The sequence below is a fragment of the Choloepus didactylus genome, chromosome 1 (assembly GCF_015220235.1).
Source record: "Choloepus didactylus isolate mChoDid1 chromosome 1, mChoDid1.pri, whole genome shotgun sequence".
NCBI classification, from domain to species: domain Eukaryota; kingdom Metazoa; phylum Chordata; class Mammalia; order Pilosa; family Megalonychidae; genus Choloepus; species Choloepus didactylus.
This window is the reverse complement of record NC_051307.1, coordinates 192,969,085-192,988,279: the sequence shown is the minus strand read 5'-3', so window position 1 is coordinate 192,988,279 and position 19,195 is coordinate 192,969,085. Positions and strand designations below refer to the sequence as shown.

General features: G+C 44.7%; 1 protein-coding gene across 1 annotated transcript in view; it reads right to left on the bottom strand.

The window, feature by feature from the left end:
- Positions 1–220: 220 nt before the first annotated feature.
- The window catches only part of ZNF621 (zinc finger protein 621), a 47,372-nt gene continuing 28,397 nt past the window's right edge, over positions 221–19,195 (bottom strand). The window contains exon 6 of the mRNA XM_037847758.1: positions 221–1,467. Coding sequence (XP_037703686.1) covers positions 1,400–1,467 — 68 coding nt within the window. The 3' untranslated portion in view covers positions 221–1,399. The remainder of the gene's footprint in view (positions 1,468–19,195) is intronic.

Sequence of the window (19,195 nt, the reverse complement as noted above, 5' to 3'; positions counted from 1 at the left end):
AGAGAAGTTATTTGAAAATTTACAAACATGTATATCCAAGGATGTTCATTCATAGTATTAATATCCCCTCCAAACTGTAAACTACTCAAATGTTCAAAAATAGGGAATTACATAGATCAATTATGAACCCTTAATTCAACAAAATGTTAAATAAACTGAATTAAAAACTATTATGTAACCATCAGAAATGATTTATTTGTTGTCACGGAAAGACATTTGTAACATTGTATTGTTTAAAAAAAAACAATGTGCATCTATTTGTTCATTCACTCACCAAATATGTACTGAGCACCCACTGTGCACCAGGTTCTGTGCTTGACTCTGAGTTCAACACCATAATAGCTGCAGTCAGTGTCCCTGCCCTTGCCGAGTTGAGCTTTTTTTTGTTCCTCTTCCCTGCTTTTTGGACTATGTAGACAGTTTTCTCCAGCCTAGATCTGAGCAAACTACTAATCCTTTTTCTTTTTAAACCATTTGTGATTTCACAAACACTGATGGACAGCTCCTAATTCTTACACCGTGTATGACTATTAAACCCATTTGATTCAAGTTTCTCCTTCCCAATGTCATAGTACTTAACCTGGTGGGAAGAGTGTCTTATCCACAGAACCCAGTAGAGAGGAATTCCCTCTCCTAACACCATTCTCTAAAGGAAGGCATCTAGATTGGAGGAAATAGCCTGGCCGAGGGGTCAAATAGCCCAGGCTTGGAGCCACAGTTTTGCTCTTTTACATCTGACTTAACATCCCCCAGCTTCAGTGTGCCCATCTATAAGATGAACATCGTAGGGTTACTAGCAAATGAAATCACATCCATACAGTGCTATGAAAATGACTAGCACATAGTAATCACGCTCTAGATATTAATCTCTTTCCCATATGTTTTCTTACCGAAGATTTGTTTCTTCTACAGAAACCACTCATGCTGAAAAGGAGTGGGATACAGCACCTCAGCTGGGATGTTCATTTTCTGTTTATCACATAACTTTGAGGAAAAGAATGGTCTGCTTATGCACAAATTTCCTGAAAATGTTCTTCAGTATGGTCTGATTGTTAGCAAGTGATCAGATTCTAGAATTACAGATAAATTCATGCTTCTCCCCTCTACAAACTGACAGATATCAGCACATGCTTACAGATAAGTGTCTGCCTTTATCTACCTCCAAAACACAAGTCTCTCATCCCTACTTTTGATCTCTCCAATGTATTCAAATATGGCATGTGGAAGAAGTAGAACAGGAATGTGCAGAAGATGAACTGCAAGGTAACCAAAAGCATGAGACTTAGGACTATCCAATCAGGTCATTCCATTCACCTGGTTGCAATGATTGGTTCACAGGAATGAGTCTGACCAATGATTTGCAATTCTAAGATTTTCTTGGAACTATTCTCTTTCTCTCCTAAGGTAGTTCAGTTAGGAGAATATAAGCCCGGAACCACTGACAGTCACTGTGTTGAGAGGGTCTGCCTGCAAAGAAAGCAGAAACAAGTGATAGGAAGAGAAAGATCAAGTCCTAATATTGTCTGAGCCCCTTGGGTCCAACCCTACCTGAAGCCAAATCAAATTCTCTCTTTTTTCCTCTCTCTCTCTCTCTCTCTCTCTCTCTCTCTCTCTCTCTCTCTCTCTCTCTCTCTCTCTCTCTCTCTCTCTCTCAGTAGAGGCGCCCCCTAAAGCAGGCCCTGAAATAAAGATTCACATGCAAGTAATTTACTCAAGAAATAATCCCAGAGAATACCAATAGGGGGATGGGGAAGTAAGCCAGGGAAAAGAAGGAAACCAACAAAGCTGAATTGTCAAGTAGGTTACTGCCAAAGGGCAACTGGGTCTCAGTCCCACTTGGGAACTCTAGGAGTATGTATAGAGCACACATTTCAGAATCATCCCAATCAAGGGACAAGGGAGCTGGGATACTGACCCACCTCTCTGGCCTGTCCCTGTGGCAGGCTGTTAGTGTCCCTTTAGTGAGAATGGGCTAAGTGGGCTCCTCAAGCAGAGTTTCAAGGACTGGCAGTCGGCAAACTGTTGTGCACAGTGCCAAGGGGAAATGGGTGGGATACACTAGTTTTGGTTTGATTTTATGGGGAGAAGCAGGTAAACCTGGGTTTTCTGCCATTTACAAAGAAAAACATCCTAATATATGTGCTACTTCCACCCAAATCAGAGGTCAGCCTAGATAACCCTAGAATGTTCCTAGGATAAAACAGCTCTGGATTCCTTCCTTGATCTAACCCCATCCCAGATATGAAACCATCCTGGTTACAGGAGAAACCTCTACCAAAACGATATCTTTTGAGCCCCGTACACCCAACTTCCTATAACCAACTCGGGCATCAACAGGACATCGCCAAAGTGGCAGAAGTGGTAAACCCTGTAGCCTCCCAGAGTCAGCCAACCCTCCAGGAAATGAGCACCACCTCCTATGGCGTCTTGCTCCACCTCATGCCCTGCAACCCAGGCCCTGCCCTGGGCTTGGGTGACCTCCCACAATGGGCAACTAGCAGGCCCCACAGTTGCTTGGCTGCCCAGGGCAGCTATCCAGGTCAACTGTCATGAGCTGACTGACCTTCAAAATGCCTCAGAGGAGGTAAAACTCTCCCCCAAGTGAGCTGGAGGATGCTGCCCTCCCCCCCCACCCAGGGAAGAGATCTGAGGGGCAGGGCCCAGGAGTTCAAGTCGTAGGCATAACAGTTCTCTCTCACCACAGACAGAGGGAAGAATGTGCAGCATATGTGTTCTACATTTGCTTCGAGGCAGTAAATATCTTTCATTTCTATTGTGAATGAGACCTTTCTTTTCCATTATTTTTTTCTAAGTGGTTACTGTTGGAAATAGGAAAGCTATTGATTTTTGTATGTTTATTTTGTAACTGGCTGCCTTACCAAACTCTCATTATTTCTAATAGTTTTTCAGTTCAGTTCTCCCAAAGGAAAAAAAAAAAAAAATTTAAGCAATGTGACAAAACTGACAAAAACACATGAAATCAGCCACTATTCATTCTGAGATATGTAAAAATCAGGATAGGAACAAAATCCCACCTGTGCCACACGTGAGTAATCTGTTCACACCCACCTTACCCCCAACATTTTGGGGCCCCTGCATCCCACACCACCCACAGGCCTGGCTGCAGCCTCTGGGGAAGGCTACTGGCTCAGAAAAATTCTTTGTTAGGAGCAAAACAGGCACACCTCAAGCCTTCCTGAACTGTCTGGGTCAGGTTTCCTGGCTGTGAGGAGAGGCCCAGGATTGGGACTCGCTTTCCAAGCCTACTCAAGTGCCTTTCCCAGACACCTGCTCACCCAGTTCCCCAAGCCCAACTGAGCGCCCACTCTGTGCCAAGTCTGGGAATGTGGAAATGCAAAAAACCTAGTCCCTTCCTGAGAGGACTCCAAGCAGAGAACACAGAACATCGTGGAGGTGTCAAATTTTATTTCACTAGACTGAACCTCGGCACTACAGTATTCACTATGCAGTTTGTAATTTAGTCAGATTTTTCTTTAATGGGATATGACTCCACCCAGATGCCCTCTGATTGCTTTTGCAGTCACTGTGCAGCCCTGCCCTGGCTTCTGTGTGACCTCACTTCCGACATTTGCACCTGCAACTCCCTTTGGAGGCATGCCTTCAGGCGACTAGAGCTGCTTGTGCACACCGAGAGATGTGGAAATGCCTGGGAGTTTACATCCCCCCGAGGCTGCCCTTAGCCAATGACAAAGGTGCAAGTGCATCAAAATCTGTAATATAACTTATGCTCTAGAACTCCCTTGCAGGATCAGGATGAAACTAGACCCTCTGGGATTTGCCTACCCTCCTCCTCTCTTCCCCCTTACCAATTTCCCAGGGAGCACTTCCTCAGCACATCAGGGTTTGCTCCTGGGGAACCCATCCTAAGGCAGAGCAAACATCTGCACTCCCGCTGCCTTAGTTTACCCATCTGTCAAGTTGGCAAAATTAGGAAGTTTTCTGAGAAAATGATTAGAATTCTCTCACCTGCTCTCTGATCCTGGAACAGCCTCATCTGTGTAAGGTCACCAGGACATTATTCCACAAAACAAAATTACTGTGGCTCTGGGAACAACTGTACCTCTCTCTGGGAAAAATATAATAAAATCAAACCCATAAACCAAAGATTGGCAGACTTTTTTCTATAAAGGTCCAGATAGTAAATATTTGCTGGTTTTGTTGGCCATAAGGTCTCCCTTGCGGCAACTCAGCTGTGCCGTTGTAGTGCAAAAGCAGCCTAGACAACATGTAAATAATGGTTGTGGCCGTGTTCCCATAAAACTTTATTTACAAAAACAGGCAGCTGCAGGCAATGACAACTACCATGGCCCTTTTGGGCTGGAAGGGAATTTAACACACCTTGATCCAATGCCAGGACAAGCACAGGGGGTGGGACTTGCCCAAGATCCACAGGGAATTAGTAGCCAAACAAGAAATGGAACTGGACTCCTTGTTTCTAATCTATTGTCCAGTGTTGAAGCTTCAGTGACTGGGATCGAATCGTAAGGGCTTCTGGGAGTACTGGTAATGGAGGGTAAGCCCCAGAAGGGTAAAGGAGGGCAAAAGTCAGCAAGAAAGTAGTGGGCATTCCTGGCTGCGGATTACCCTCTGTGTGGCAGGGTCAGGGGTGGGGCTCTTCCTCACCAAATCTAAGGCAGGGAAGATGAGGCTGACTCTATCCTTCCTCAAAGTGAAGAAGAGTCCCAGGGGCCGAGGGCTGCAGTGCACTGGTGAGAGGCCCTAAGATCACCCCAAGATTGAGTCTGTGATGCTCACCTGCTTGGGTGGGACTCAGTTCAAGGCCCTATGAAACTGCAGGCCTATGTTGAGACACCAGCCGCACAGACTGCACAAACCCCATACTGTCGCTTAACATTTCACAAGGGGCATCGTGGGGCCACAGCCTCGAGGGGAAGGACGGCCATCGACTGCAAGGGCAGATAAAGGAGACTTGGCAGTTGTCAGGGTCTGTGGTCTTCTGGGCCATCTTCCTCCATCCTCTCCCAGGTCCCACTCCCATTGCACCTCACTTAATCTCCTCTCTCTCTCTTTCTCTCCTTCTCTCTCTCATCTCTCTCTTCCCTGCGCCCCCCTCCTCATCTCTACTGACCCCATCACCACAGACCACTGGGCTCCAGTGTGAGCCTCCTAACCTCTCAGAGCTGCAAGACTTCCTTGCAGACCCCAGATTCCTTAAGGCCCCCTCAGAAGCCTGGGCCCATCCAGCAGTTTCCAACCTTAAAATATCCCAACCCTCAAGTCACAGCCTTGAGTTTTAAAGAAAGAAATTTACAGATTAGGAAAGAGAAGGCACAGAGGGGCATTTGGGCCCTAGCAGAGGACCGATTCTATTTGGCATTCCATTAACCACCTCAATGCCAAAGAAAAATGAACAAAACATACCACCAGCACCCTAGAAACATTTTTTAAAAATCTTTGTACCAACAAGATTTTGGTCTTCAATCTTCTTAAATTAAATAAAACCTAAGCAGCAAGAGTTTTTGTAGATATGTAGGGTAGGGAAAGAAGAAGGGGAGGGTGGGGGAAGAGCTTTGTATCATGTGACTTTTATGCTGCAGAAACTTAATGAGAAACACACCACATTTCCAGAAGCCTCTTTCTAGTCAGGGCTCCCGCTGAGATAAAAGGTCACGAGAAGAGAAGGGGGGCGAGAGGGTGGGTGCGCTGGCTTGGAGCTGGGAGGCACTTTTACAGGAAAGGTGGACCCAAATTTCATACATGCTGCTATCGGGTCCGATGGTCTAGCCTGATTATTTTCTTTGAATGCCAGATGTGAAGGGCTTTCATAAAGGAACCTCAAATATCACCCACTTAAAAACAAATCGACCCGAGCTGCATTCCCTGCATAGGCTGCGGCAAAAGAGAACTTTCTATCGTAGACTCTGCAGGGAAAGCCAGGCTGCCTGGCTGAGGAGAGGCCCGGCCTCCACCTGCGTGTCCCACTGCTGCCCCCTGCAGATGACGGGCCGAGGACGGCCAGGAAGCACGCCAGGCCTCTGCTATCCATGGAGCAGCTCCGTCCACTTGGCCTAGGGTGGCAGGAGAATGCCCCTCCACGAGGTGCCAGGACACAGCTGAAAAGACTGAGCTGGGTTCATGGGAGCTGGGCCTGGGCCTCAGAGTTACACCCATTGTCTCGCTCAATCTTTAACCCTACAAGGCAGAAACATCGACCCATTTCACAGAAATCACAGGTCCCAAGAAGTTGAGTGATTTGTACAATGGATGCAACAAGTTTATCCCGCATGGGCTTTTGAGCTCAGTGCCCCTTCTATGACCTCAAGCACTGGAGCCATTAGCACCAGGATTTCCGTGTCAAGGAAGATGGAATGATATGGCCATTACCCAAACTGGGCCAGACTAGCAAGAAGCCCACAGGGCCAGGATGGGCCCTTCACAGCCCTGTTGCGCCAGGTGGGGTGTGGTCCTGGATTTAGGGAGGCTGCACCACAGCCCCCACATAGGACCAGACTCCGAATCAGGGCTCAGGGAGGGTCTGTAGAGCAAAACCTCTGGAATCTCCTAATAACCCCATGTTTCTCCCCCTGCCCTGGTTGCGTTGGGCTGTGACCTCTTACACAGGGACTGAATCTCGAAAGACATGCCAACATGACCCCTAACAGAGACTTCCCGTTTGGCTGCAGCTACAAATCACAAGGCTGCATGCTCAGGATCCGTGGTCTTTAGAAGAGGCCGGGCGTGGCAAGGACCCTCCACATGATTCATGTTCAATCTTGTGTGAAAGGACCTCTGCCCCAGCCCCCACCCCTACCCGGTGCAGGCCAGCCCTGCTCTGCACCCTCTGGCCCCCTGGTCCAGGGTGCCATGGGGGCAGGACTAGACACTCACTGGTATTATTGACTTAAGACTCCATAGTATGCCCTGGGGTGTTCCTTCCCTATCTGAACCCTCCTAAGTGGCCCACTCACCTTCTGACCTTGTGTCTCCACAGGCTCCTCCAGCAAAGCAAAGCCCCCTGTCAGGCCAGCATAGGCCTTGCTCTCTCCCACCTTCCCACAGGCTGTTCTCTGCTGGGACGGCCCGGCTACCCCTCTTCATTTGCCCGCCTCTGACTTGTCAGCCAAGCGTCAGGCACAGGCTGCCTCCTGCAGACCATTTTGCGACCTCCCTGCTCCTGCGCGGACTGGGTGTCCCTGCTCCGCACCCCACAATGCGACCTGCCCGTGCGTTCCTCTGATGACATCGTCACATGCACGCATTGAGCCATCTCCCTTAGCGTTTAGCAAACATTTGTTTGATTACCTAATCACTTTGCCTGGACAAGATTGTCCTGTGTCCAGGGACCATGCTTGCTGAGCCACATGACTAAATATTTGCTTCGGGGATTGTCCTGGCAGAAGAGGCTTCCTTCAGCCCCATTCTGTCCCCAGGACACCGAGGTGGCAGGGAGAGGAGCCAATCATATCATTCCAGCATAAGTTGGTCCAGGTGCTTACAGGACACAGGAGGAAGGGACAGGGGAAACAGGCCCAGGGAGGTGTCAGCGGGCCATGGCTCCAGGTCACCCCAGACCTGTCTGACCTACTAGAACTGCTTCTGTCCTGGCAAGATTGGCCAAGGTTATTCAGGTACACCACTGGCAGCTGAGGGACAGCTCCCCCCAACAGTTCAGCTCCTTTTGTTTGTTCCCCCAGTATCGCTGTCTGGAGAAACTGGCAAAGAAAACCTTGTTTATTGTTCCTGTGTGAAGTATACTGATAATAGCACAATGCATCAGTCATTTACACTTCAATGAAAATAAATGTATATGGTCTGATCATTGAATCCCAGAATCTTAGGATCCAAAGGGGCCTTAACAACCAGTGCCCTTTCTGTATAGTTGGCTTCCTTCCTTTAATTTGGTGCTGGTGCTACCCCCTTCTAATACAACCACCTTTTTTATTGCATTTAAAATTCAAAGCCTAACCATAAATCTCATAAAAACAGGCACCATCTCCAAGAAATTATAAAAACTGAAAAGGTACCAGGTCAAATGCCCACCTGGTGCAGTTCCTCCCTCATCTTGTGGATGAAGCCCTGTGACCTGGGAGGCAACCAGGCCCCCATAGGCCTTTGGAGAAAGGGGACAAGAGGGTCTATGGTAGGGCACCAAAGTGGGAGGTGAGGAGGTGACAGTTCTGGGCTGGCAAGAAGGCTGCAGCCCTGAAGAGTCTTGCGTTTTCTAATTTTGCATGCCTGGTGAGACTCCAGCCAAGAGGGCCTGATACAAAGGGACAACTATACCTCGGAAGTGTTGTCATCCCTAAGAGAAGCCAAATGGTGCCTGGAGTGGGGGTGCCTTCACCTCTTCTTCATTCCTGCAAAGCCACCTTCCACCCTCCCTGAAGCAGGACACACTGAGTGCAGGGCACCCCCATCCTGATTTCCAGTCCCCCTTCCCTCCGCCTTTCTCCTCTCTTCCATTCCATCCCAGTAGAGAGAATTAAATGGGGAGTGAAGAACAACCAGGTCTAAAGAGGAGATGTGAGGTCAGGGGCGTGTGAAAACGGGGGTGAGGCCCACAGAGAGAACTAATTTTAAGCCTCCATCTGGTGACAAATGAAAGTGTGGAAGGTAAGGTACATGGTCCTCCACTGCAGCAATTTATCTTTGATCAGAAGAGGACATCTGGGACAGTGGTGAAGGGATATGTCTTGAAGCCACAACCTGGGTTTGAAGTATCCTCTGTCACCCACTAGCCTGGAGGGCTGGCAGAACCACCTACTTTACAGGGTATGGGGAGATTGTTAAATGACAAAGCACTTAGAACTGTGCCTGGCACCTGACAATTGCTTCCTAGAAGGAGCAGGAGGAGTCATAACAGAAGACTTGGTGCCATGGGTGGAAGCACATCAACCACTACAAACATACAGAGCACTTTACAGTTTGCAAGGCTCTCTTGGATCTCTTCTCTCATGGGAAGCTCACAGAGGCCCTGTAAGGCATGAACTATAATTATCACTACCTGGCAGGTGAGGAAACAGAAATTCCAAAGTGCCAAGAGACTTGCTGAGCATCTGCATGGATTTCCCATTAGACAGCAAAACAGGGCACCAGAAAAGGAGGACAAGTCAGATGGGCCCATCCCGAATTCCACAATCAGAAAATCTAGAAAGCTGCTCTTTGGGCATTGGCATCATGCACATTTGGGATCAGAGGGGCAGTGTTGTGTTTATTTTAATTACATACAGTTAGGAAAGGGGGACTATAATCTTTCCCTAAAGTCCAAATCCAGCGGTTCATGGTCCCTGTTAGGTAAATGCAGAGCAAGGATGGGAGCCTGTGATCTGCTTCCAGTTTCCTTGCTGATTTCAGGGACCCACAGACCTACTGAGGCCAGTTGGGATGCTAAGCCCAAAGGGTTGCAAATGGACCAAGGCAGATTTTGGCAGGCTTGCAAGTGGAGATTGTTGTCTTGTGTGTTTCTCAGAACTGTTGGGTGAGGTGCTGCCACTGCAAACCCTCAAGTTGCAGGTTTCTGGCTGCATCCGAGCTCCACCTGGTGGCAGGTGTTGGGCTTGGTGTCCAAGTGTGCATTTTCTTCCCTACATTTAGAGCCATGTAATGTAAAATGGACACTTTTGACTTAGCACATGTGTCCCTGGTCCTCTGTGATCCTGTCCACATAAACTGTCCTTTTCTAGTCCTTAGCTTTAGCCATGTCAGAGAGCCTGACGTCACCAACGTAGCTCATTGCAAACCTGTCCAGAAACTGCTTGGAGCATCCTTCCTCTTGCCTTCCTCTTTCTCTATGATGTCCCAAAGACTTGGGCAGGTCTGAACTGGCAGCCACATTACATAGTGGAAAAAATAGGCATCCAAACACCAGATTTCTAATTCCACTGCCTCCACTGGCTAGCTAGGTAGCCTTGGATAAGTCATCCAACTGCTCTAAATCCACAGGTCCCCAGCTGTAAAACTAAGATAATAATACCCATACTGGACATTGCATCATGTCTTGGTGAAAGTGCTAAACAAACACAATATTTCTCAGCAAGAAGCCAGCAAATAAGTCATGAGAATTTCTAGACATTTTTAAGAAATAGGTAGCAATCCTTCTGCCCTGCTCTTCCTTGCCTTTGTATGTGCTGGTTTCTCTGCCTGGTGTGCCCTTCTCCCCACTCTCCTGGCTAACTCCTTGGAAGACAGGACTGCCCTCTTGCATTGCCACCTCCAGAAAGCCCTCCATCCCCCTCCCCAAGGTGGAACAGGGCATGCCACCTCTGGGCTTCCATCACATACTGTAATGGCTCTCCCCACACTGTTTTGTAATCATTTGTTCCTTGTTTTCTCCCCCAACTGAACCATGTGATCTCTGAGGGCAGGGACTGTGTCTTTTTTCACTCTTGTATCCCTGCTGCCCTACCCAGAGCTCCAATATACTGTGGGCTCTCAATCCTGTTTTGTGTGCTGAGTGACTAAACAATGAACTAAATAAAAGAATGCTATTCAAGGGTCATGAAGATGCTCTCCCATGCATTCTTCCAAAGACCTTATTGTTTTCAATCTGCAATCCATCTGGAATTGACTTTTGTTTATGTATGAGGTCGAGGTAAAGTAGAATTTTTTTTCCATACAGACAACTGACTCACCATTTTCATTAAAAAGACAATCCCTTCCCTACCACCACACTGCAGGGTCACCTTTGTCATAAATCCACTGGCTGTATACGTGGGGGCCAGTTTCTGGACTACTCTGTTCTATTGGTCATTTCATCTTCCAGCTTCCTAAGGGCTGGACTTTGTTGCATACTTCCTCTAAGTAAATAAATAACTGAAGGCAGTAACAACTATAAGAAGTGCAGGGCCCACTTGAGAGGCTGAGCTGTGGACAGTGTCAGACAAAGTAGCCAGACTGAGCTGAAGACACAGAGGAGCTGCGGGTGCGCAGGAGGCCTAGCGTCCCAGCCGGAAGAGTGCTGTCGAAGAAGGCAAGGGCGCAGCCAGCTCTGAGGGTCCGTGCACCTCAAGGAACCACCAAGGGGTGCGCTGTCACTGCTACAAGGGAGGGAGCCAAGTCAGGGAGGAACACCGTGACAGAGCCAGGGGAATGAATTTTCTGGGGCAGGCTGGATTTGCGGGTAACTTGCTGCCATGGCGCCTGGCTCCTAGCCCTGCAAGCAGCTCTTGGGGGGCTCCCGTACCAAGCAGCTCCGAGCATCAGCAGCATCAAGTGGCTTCTGACGGCCAGGGCTGGGAAGGCTGGGGAGAATCAGAGAGAGAGAGAGAGACTGGGAAATGCCTCACTTCCTCTCTGCCTTAGTTACAGGAAACTCCATCGTGGGAAGAGGCCCCAGGTGGGGACTGTGGGGGTCTGGAGAGCACCCGGCCCTCCCAAAGGGACAGCCTTCTCCACATGAGCCAAGTGTTGCCACCTGGGAAGGGGACCCAGCGTTGTCAGCTCTTCTGGTTTTCCAAGAGAAGCTGTAAATTCAAACTTGTGTGCAAGATTCTTAAGTATTAGCAGCTAGTTTGTTTTACTTTTAAACACTATTGGAGTTGCATAAAACATATCTCCAGGCCACATCTGACCATATCTGACTTAGTATATCATATAGAAGTCTATCAGTAGAAGAAAAGACAAATTCTTTTACGCTCAAGTCCCGGGTGAATCTATGTTGCTGTTCAAACATTAGGAAGTGAGTGGGGATGTCCCCTATCCACTGAGAAAATTTATTGTGAAAATGAGTGAGAAAAAATAAACATGGCCCCCTGCTGGGTTACTTTTCTGAGGATAATTGCATTTTAATAATATAAGGCTGATTCTGAAGGTAATAATTGTTTGGTTCTCACATTTGGTTTGTGTTGATTAAGTTGGAAAATGTGTCAAAGCGTATTTTATTTTCCAATCTTGTACTACTTTAATGAAAATTCATTACCAACAGAGCTTTCTGAGATGGAAAGGAGGAAATTGAAAATATGCATCTGTATATAAACAAAGTACGCAGGCATGCTAAATAAATAAACTCTTTAACATGAGGTATCTGGCTCTTCCTGATGAAAAATGAAAAAGGGAATATTTCATCCTTAGAAAGAGAACAAAAGCCCATTAAAACAGTAAGTAAATTCAAGAATATCATTTCAAGCATCAGTTGGTACAACTGTGGTGTTGGGGGAAAAGCATTAAGTTTAGAATTATAAGATCTGGTTTAACTCCTGATTCTGCCCTTTAAGGTAAATCACTTAACCCCTGGAGGGAAGGATATTTTTCTGAGCCGTTGGAGCCATTCCTTTGACCAATAAAAATGAGCAGAAATGACATGGCCCTCTCTTGGGCAAATGCTTCAAGAGTTCATATGAGCTTTCTATGCTTTCTTTTCCTTCTGCCACAATGACCAGAAAAATTCTAGGAGGCAGATATTTTGTCAACCAGAACCCTAGAACAAAAATGGCAATGATACAGAACAGAGTCCAGACAAGCCAACAAGGGACATGTAAACGAACACGGTATTTTAAGCCCCTGAAATATGGCAGGCTATTTGTTACCGCAGCATAGCCCAGCCCACCACAACTGATAACAGTCTGTCTACCTCCAATTCCTTATCTTAAAAGCAGTTTGGAAATACCTACCTCACAGCAAAGTGATGCCTGTTACTTCACCTAGCAATGAGTACACTGAATAACTCATTTTTCTACATTTCATCAACATGGGCCATATATCTCATGTCCTTTCTTCCACATTATATATTAATACATTGATATTTTCATTATATTATGAGTTTCCTGAAGACAGGAGTCCTGCCTTTTCGTCTGTGTAACTCAAAAAACAACAACAAAATTAAGACAACAAACAAGACATACTTCTCTGGGAAGGAAAACAAAATTGGAACATGGTGGACGCTTGATTAAAAACAGGCTTATGCATCATTAATCATCAAGTAAATGCAAATTCAAAATCACAATGAGATATATCATGATATCACGTCAATGAGAGAAAATGGAAAATCAAAAAGACGGGCAACACCAAATGTTGCTGAAGCTGTGGAGCAAGTGGAACTCTCACACACTGCTTGTGAGAGTGTAACAATATAAAACCACTTGGAAAACAGGTCAGCAGTTTCTTCAAAACTTAAATGCACCCCTCCATGTGATACAGTCATTCCACGTCTATATATTTACCCAAGAGAAATGGAAACATATGCCCACTTCAGAGCTATCCAGTGCTGCGTAACATTACCACACGCTTAGCAGCTGGAAACAACACACATTTATTATCTCACTGTTTCTGTGGTTCAGGGATCTGGACACTGCTTAGCTGGGTCTCTTGCTTCAGTATCTCTCACAAGACTGCCTTTGAGGAGTCGGCAAGGGCTGGGGTCTCATCAGGGCTCACCTACCCAGGGAACCACTTCCAAGCTCACGTGGCAATTGGCAGGATTCAGTTCCTTGCTGGCTGTCGGACTGAGGGTCTCAGTTTCTTGTTGGCAGTGGGCCAGAGGCCACCCTCAGCTCCTTGTCATGTGGGCCTCTCCACAAGACAGCTCACTCCATCAAAGCCAGCAAGGGAGAGAGTCACTAGAGAGAGTCTGCTGGTAAAACAGAATTATAATCTGATGACTAGCATTACAGTCATGGGAGTGACATCCCATCACCTTTGCCATATTCTACTCACCAGAAGTAAGTCACAGGTCTCGCCCACACTCAAGGAGAATGGGGGGCCATCTCAAGGTCTGTATGCCATACCACACAAAGGCTTGCATAGAGAATGCTTATAGCAACTTTATTCCAAGTAGTCCAAAACTGGAAATAACCCAAATGCCCATCAACAGGCAAATGGATAAGCAGACTGTGTGAATGTACCATGGAATACTACTCAACAATAAAAGGGAAGGAAGCATAGATACACATAGCAACACGCATGAATTTTACAGACATGATGATACATAAGAAAGCCAGACAAAAAAGCGCTCATACTGTATTTATACAATATTCAAGAACACGCAAAACTAATCTATGGTGATTGATAGAAATCAGAACAGTGGCTGCCTCTGGGTGGTGGGTACTGACTAGGAGGAGACAGGAGGGAAGTTTCTGATGTGATGGAAATGTTCTATATCTTGTTTTGGTGGTGGTACATAAGTGTATAACCATCAAAGTTTGCTTAAGAAATACATTTCATCGTATGTTAATTATTCTTCAGTAAAAACTAGGTTTATTTGCTGGCCATCATAGTAGCTATTTTTCAGCTTGAAGGACATATATTCTGGTCATCAGCTAAATGAATTCTAATTTTTAAAACTCTGCTTCTATTGAAAGGGAAAAATAACACAATACATAATAGCAGGGGGAAAATGGAGGCTGGTTAAGAGAACAGAATAGAACATACACAAAGACATTCTGCAATATAATCTGTAGACCTTTTTGAATATTATTGAAAGATAACAGCCAAGATGGAAGGCTCCACTCAAAGGCGGCCTCAAAGCGTGTGGCTTTTTCTATCATTATTATCATTATTATTATTGAATACAGAACACAGACAGCATTTCAAGCTGGTATGGGTTTTGCGCCAAAAGCGCATTCAAGGCACCATAAGAAAGACATCCTAAGCTCATCTTCCTGCTCCATAGAGACAGCATTTGGTGGGGGCTGGACATAGTCCAATCACTGAATGGCCCATCCGCAGCACAGAACCGCAGCCCAGCTTGAGGCGCCAGATGCGAAGGGGAGACCAAAATGAAAGCTATCAACAGAATAAAAGAACACACAGGCAGGAAAACAGCAGGAGGGCTGCAGAAATAGAGGCAAGCACAGGGAAATATACCAAGAACATGAAATGTGGTGTTACTGATTTGCATGTCGGATTGGGTCAATACACACCATTTGCAGCATAGAAATTAAAATGGGAATGAAAAAATTTTAAAGAACAAGAAAAGACGGTATGTAGGCAGATTCATCGTAACCTGGGAACGAACAATCTCTTGTAGTCAAATTACATTACAACAAAAAGACGGGCTAGGTATTTGAATAAGGAAGGATTCATTTTATACAAAGGGAAGAAAAGGCATTTTGGATTGAGACATTTTGGGTCTCCTGGCAGACTAGCTGAATTGCTAAGCATGCTAAACACACTTCAGGGAATAAATGCTTTTTTTAAGATATATGGTAGAGCAGCTGGAAATCTAGGAATACAATACAGAAAGAGTGAAAAATAAGGTATTTGGGCTTCCAAGGTCCCTGATGTTGTCATTCATTTACTCCATATACACTCATCAAGCCCCAAATACTGTAATGCCAGCTTTCCCCTCCCTCACTCTCTCCTCCTTTTCCCTCCCCAGCACACTACCAGAAGCTCATTAATGCTCTCCTCCCAACCTGCTGAGGGCAGGCCCCAAATCCCAGGTGTCCCTCACCCAACCTAGACCACAATGCCCAACAGTCCTACCGGCAGAGGGTCAGAATTATGTCAGAGCATTTGTGTCGATTTCTTTTCGATGTGATAATATGGGATTTTTAAAGACTCCTTATCTTTTGGAATTACCTAAGGAAATATTTATGAATGAAAGTATATAATGTCTGGAATATACTTCAAAATAATATGGAACAATATTACATAGGAATAAAGGAGAATAAATTGCAGCTACATGGATGAATCTCACAGACATAAGGTTGAGTGAAGAAACTAGACCCCAAAAGGATATTTACCATATGACTCCCTTTATTGGAAGTTCAAAGACAGGCAAAACCAACCTATTTTGGTACAAATTAGAATAGTGGCAATTTTGCAGGGAAAGATGAAGATAGAAATCAGAACTGTGGTTGCCTCTGGGTGGTGGGTATCAACTGGAAAGGATCAGGGAGGAACTTTCTGGAGTGATGAAAGTATTCTATTTTGACGGTGGTACATGGTGTATACAATTGTCAAAACTCACCAAATGCTTAAGATATGTGTGTATCTATTAATTATATTTCATTTAAACCAGGTTTATTCTCTTTCCATCATATTAGTTATTTTTGAGCTTGAGGAACACATCCTGGTCATCAGTTTTCTTTATCACTAATGCTATGGAGAATCTCTGTGAAAGCCAGTAGGTATTAATTTTCCTTGCCAGTATATAAATGAATGAAAATAACTGAACTGTTATTTAGCTATGGGACAATTTCATCCTGGAGTCACAGATACTTAGAGAAGCCCAGCAAGACCGTGTCATTGACAAACCATCTGATTTAAGATCTTCTTTTTGAGTCACCACTTTTTCAGATGATGTATGCAAACGAACCACACCACATAGAACACCAATGACTATAAAACAAGCTTTCTCTCTCAAGAGGCGTAAATGCACTGTATGCAGTGAGCCAGGGGAAGCCGAAACCCACAGCCTCTCTGCCCTTCACTGCCAGGCACTGGAGGAGAACTGGGTGCAGGTGACTGGTGCACTCCCATTATAAGTCCAAGGGTTCTTCGTTAGGAAGGAAAGAACCTCAAACTTGGAAACTAAGAACATTTTGAAAATAAATGTTCAGTAACTCAACAGAAAGATGAAGGGTCTTCCTGGTCCAGAGAATAATGATGGAGCCCCTGGAGGTTCAGGCTAGTCAAAACTGACCTGGCACTGAGTAGCAGGAGAATTGTGTCCTGAGGACTTAACCAGACTCCAGCCTCAGCCTAAATTTTTTTTTTCTTTCCCTGATATTGTTTATAGCTCTGTTTAAAAATACCTGGCAGCTTTCACCTGATTGGTTTGTTTGTCAGTTTCTTGGAATAAATAGTCTGAAGTATGCTGGCATTCTACAGCCATTTCACCTGCCAAGGATAATTTATTAGAATTACAAACCCAATTCAGTTTCTGTCTCATGCTCCATCAATTATTCAGATAGATAGATACCATCTATATTTAAATATTGGGGTTGTGGTTCAGGCAAGAATAGGTGAAAGTTTGATGAGGAATAGGATATTTACTGAAACCCAAAATATCTCTCACAGAAAGTATTAATTACAAAAAGAAAAATAGTCACAGTGGAGAAATCTGATGGACACAACAAAATGATCAAAGTTTACACCACTGAAAATGGAAGAAACCCACAATGTACACCACACGATAGGATGCACTGAGACGGGCACAAGATCATTTCTGAGGCATTCCTGCCAAACATGCACAACCTTAACCTAATAATGAGAAAACATCAGACAAACCCAAGTTAAAAAGTGTCAGAGTCAGGAAAAGCAAAGAAAGGCTGAGGAACTGTTTCAAACTAAAGAAGACTAAAGACACATGAAAACTAAATACAATGTGTGATTCTGGATTGGAAATAAAAATAGCTATTAGAAGGACATTGCTGGGATGATTGGTAAAATTAGAAAATAGATTGCAAATTAGAAAACAGCGTCAATCTTAAATTTCCTCAAAATATGGTAACTATACTGAGTCTACATAGAGAATCTTCTTGCTCTTTGGATATACCCATAGGAGTATTCAGGGGTGAAAGTGCAATGTGCCCTCAAATGGTTCACAAAAAAGATGTGTGTGTGTGTGTGCGGCGTGCGTGTCAGTAGAGAGAGGAGTGGGGGAGAGAACAACAAACCAATATGAATAACTGGTGAGTCTGTATGACTCTGTGCAAATAAAATGTTTTTTAAAATAGGGTGAAAATGAGAGTACAGATCTGAACAGGGCTCAAACCTCTCTCTGGATTAGTAGCATACCAGAAAAGACTTCTCGGTTGATTCCAACAGGGGCAAATTGAACTGGTTTTTGTGTCTATGTATGTCCAGCTAGTTGGATAGAAAAGGCTTAAATCATCTCTGTCTTTTCCCTTTATTTCCCTGACTAACACTGTGCTCGTGCACGACAACTGTCTATACAGGAATGAAAGACATTCTAGTTCATTACCACTTTTTCTTAGAAATGTAATTTGCTCAAAATCCAGGCATAGATGAAATAATTAAGTTAAAAACAACGCTTAATTTGCCCCTTTCCTCACTAAGAAGGAAAGATCACACTTGCTGCTTCTCACACTGATCACTTCCCTTTTGCTAATGACAAACATTTACCTACCAATATACATTTTCTTAATGTTTTAAGATAATTTTACTGCATGTCCTTAAAGCAATCTTATAATTGTGGGAGTAATTTTTTTCCAGTCTAAAAACAATCTAGAGTCTGTAGATATTATTCATCTGCAACTTTAATCTATAATGAGGCCTGTTTTATAATTTATAGCTCATGAGTCTTTATATATTTACTGCTTACTCTTCTGGTGACATTAAGTTGCAGCTTGAATTATGATGAAGACAATAGCTATTAATGCAAAGATGCTTTTGTAATTTATTTATTCAAAAAGCACTTATTGAAAGCCTTTGGCATGCCAAACATCCTGTAGCTATTTGGGAATCAGATAGCTAAATTAATTAGTGTGATGGTTAGGTTCATGTGTCAACTTGGCCAGGTGACCCAGCTGTCTGGTCAAGCAAGCACTGGCCTAACCATTCCTGTCAGGACATTTGTGGCTAGTTAATACACCAACCAGGCTGGTTTATTAAATCATCAGTCAATTGGCTGAAGCTGTGACTGATGATGTCAGCGAAGGGTGTATCTGCCACAGTGAGAGAATGCAGTTGGCTGGATTTAATCCAATCAATCAGTTGAAGACTTTTAAGCAAGACAGATAGAGGACCTTCACTTCTTCAGCTGACCAGCGAAACATTTCCTGAGGAGTTCATCGAAGTTGCCAGTTCATTTCCTGAGGAGTTCATCAAACATCTTCATTGGAGTTGCCAGTTTTGGGGCTACAGAATTTGGACTCATGCATACCCACAGTTGCGTGAGACACTTTTATAAATCTTATATTCATAGCTATCTCTCATTGATTCTGCTTCCCTAGAGAACCCTAACTAATACAATTAGATATGTTGGCCAATCATAGCTTCTTTACTCACTTTTTATGCTGAAGAAAACATTATGATGGCTGCAGGTTCAAATGCGAACCAAAGGTTGAGTCTCTTTGATCATTGCCTTTCAGCACCATGATCAGACTTACACCTTGCCATTCAGTTTGTGTTTCCACCACAAGAAGCTAGAGTTGGAGAGTCAGATAAAATCCAACAGCCATGAACTGGATTAAATGTATCAAATGCCAGCTAGGATAATCCATATTGAAGATAACACAAGACATATAGTTCCAAGCTCTTGGTTTCTAAATACCATTCCCCACTAAAAGGAACAAGTGCTCCTTGGAAA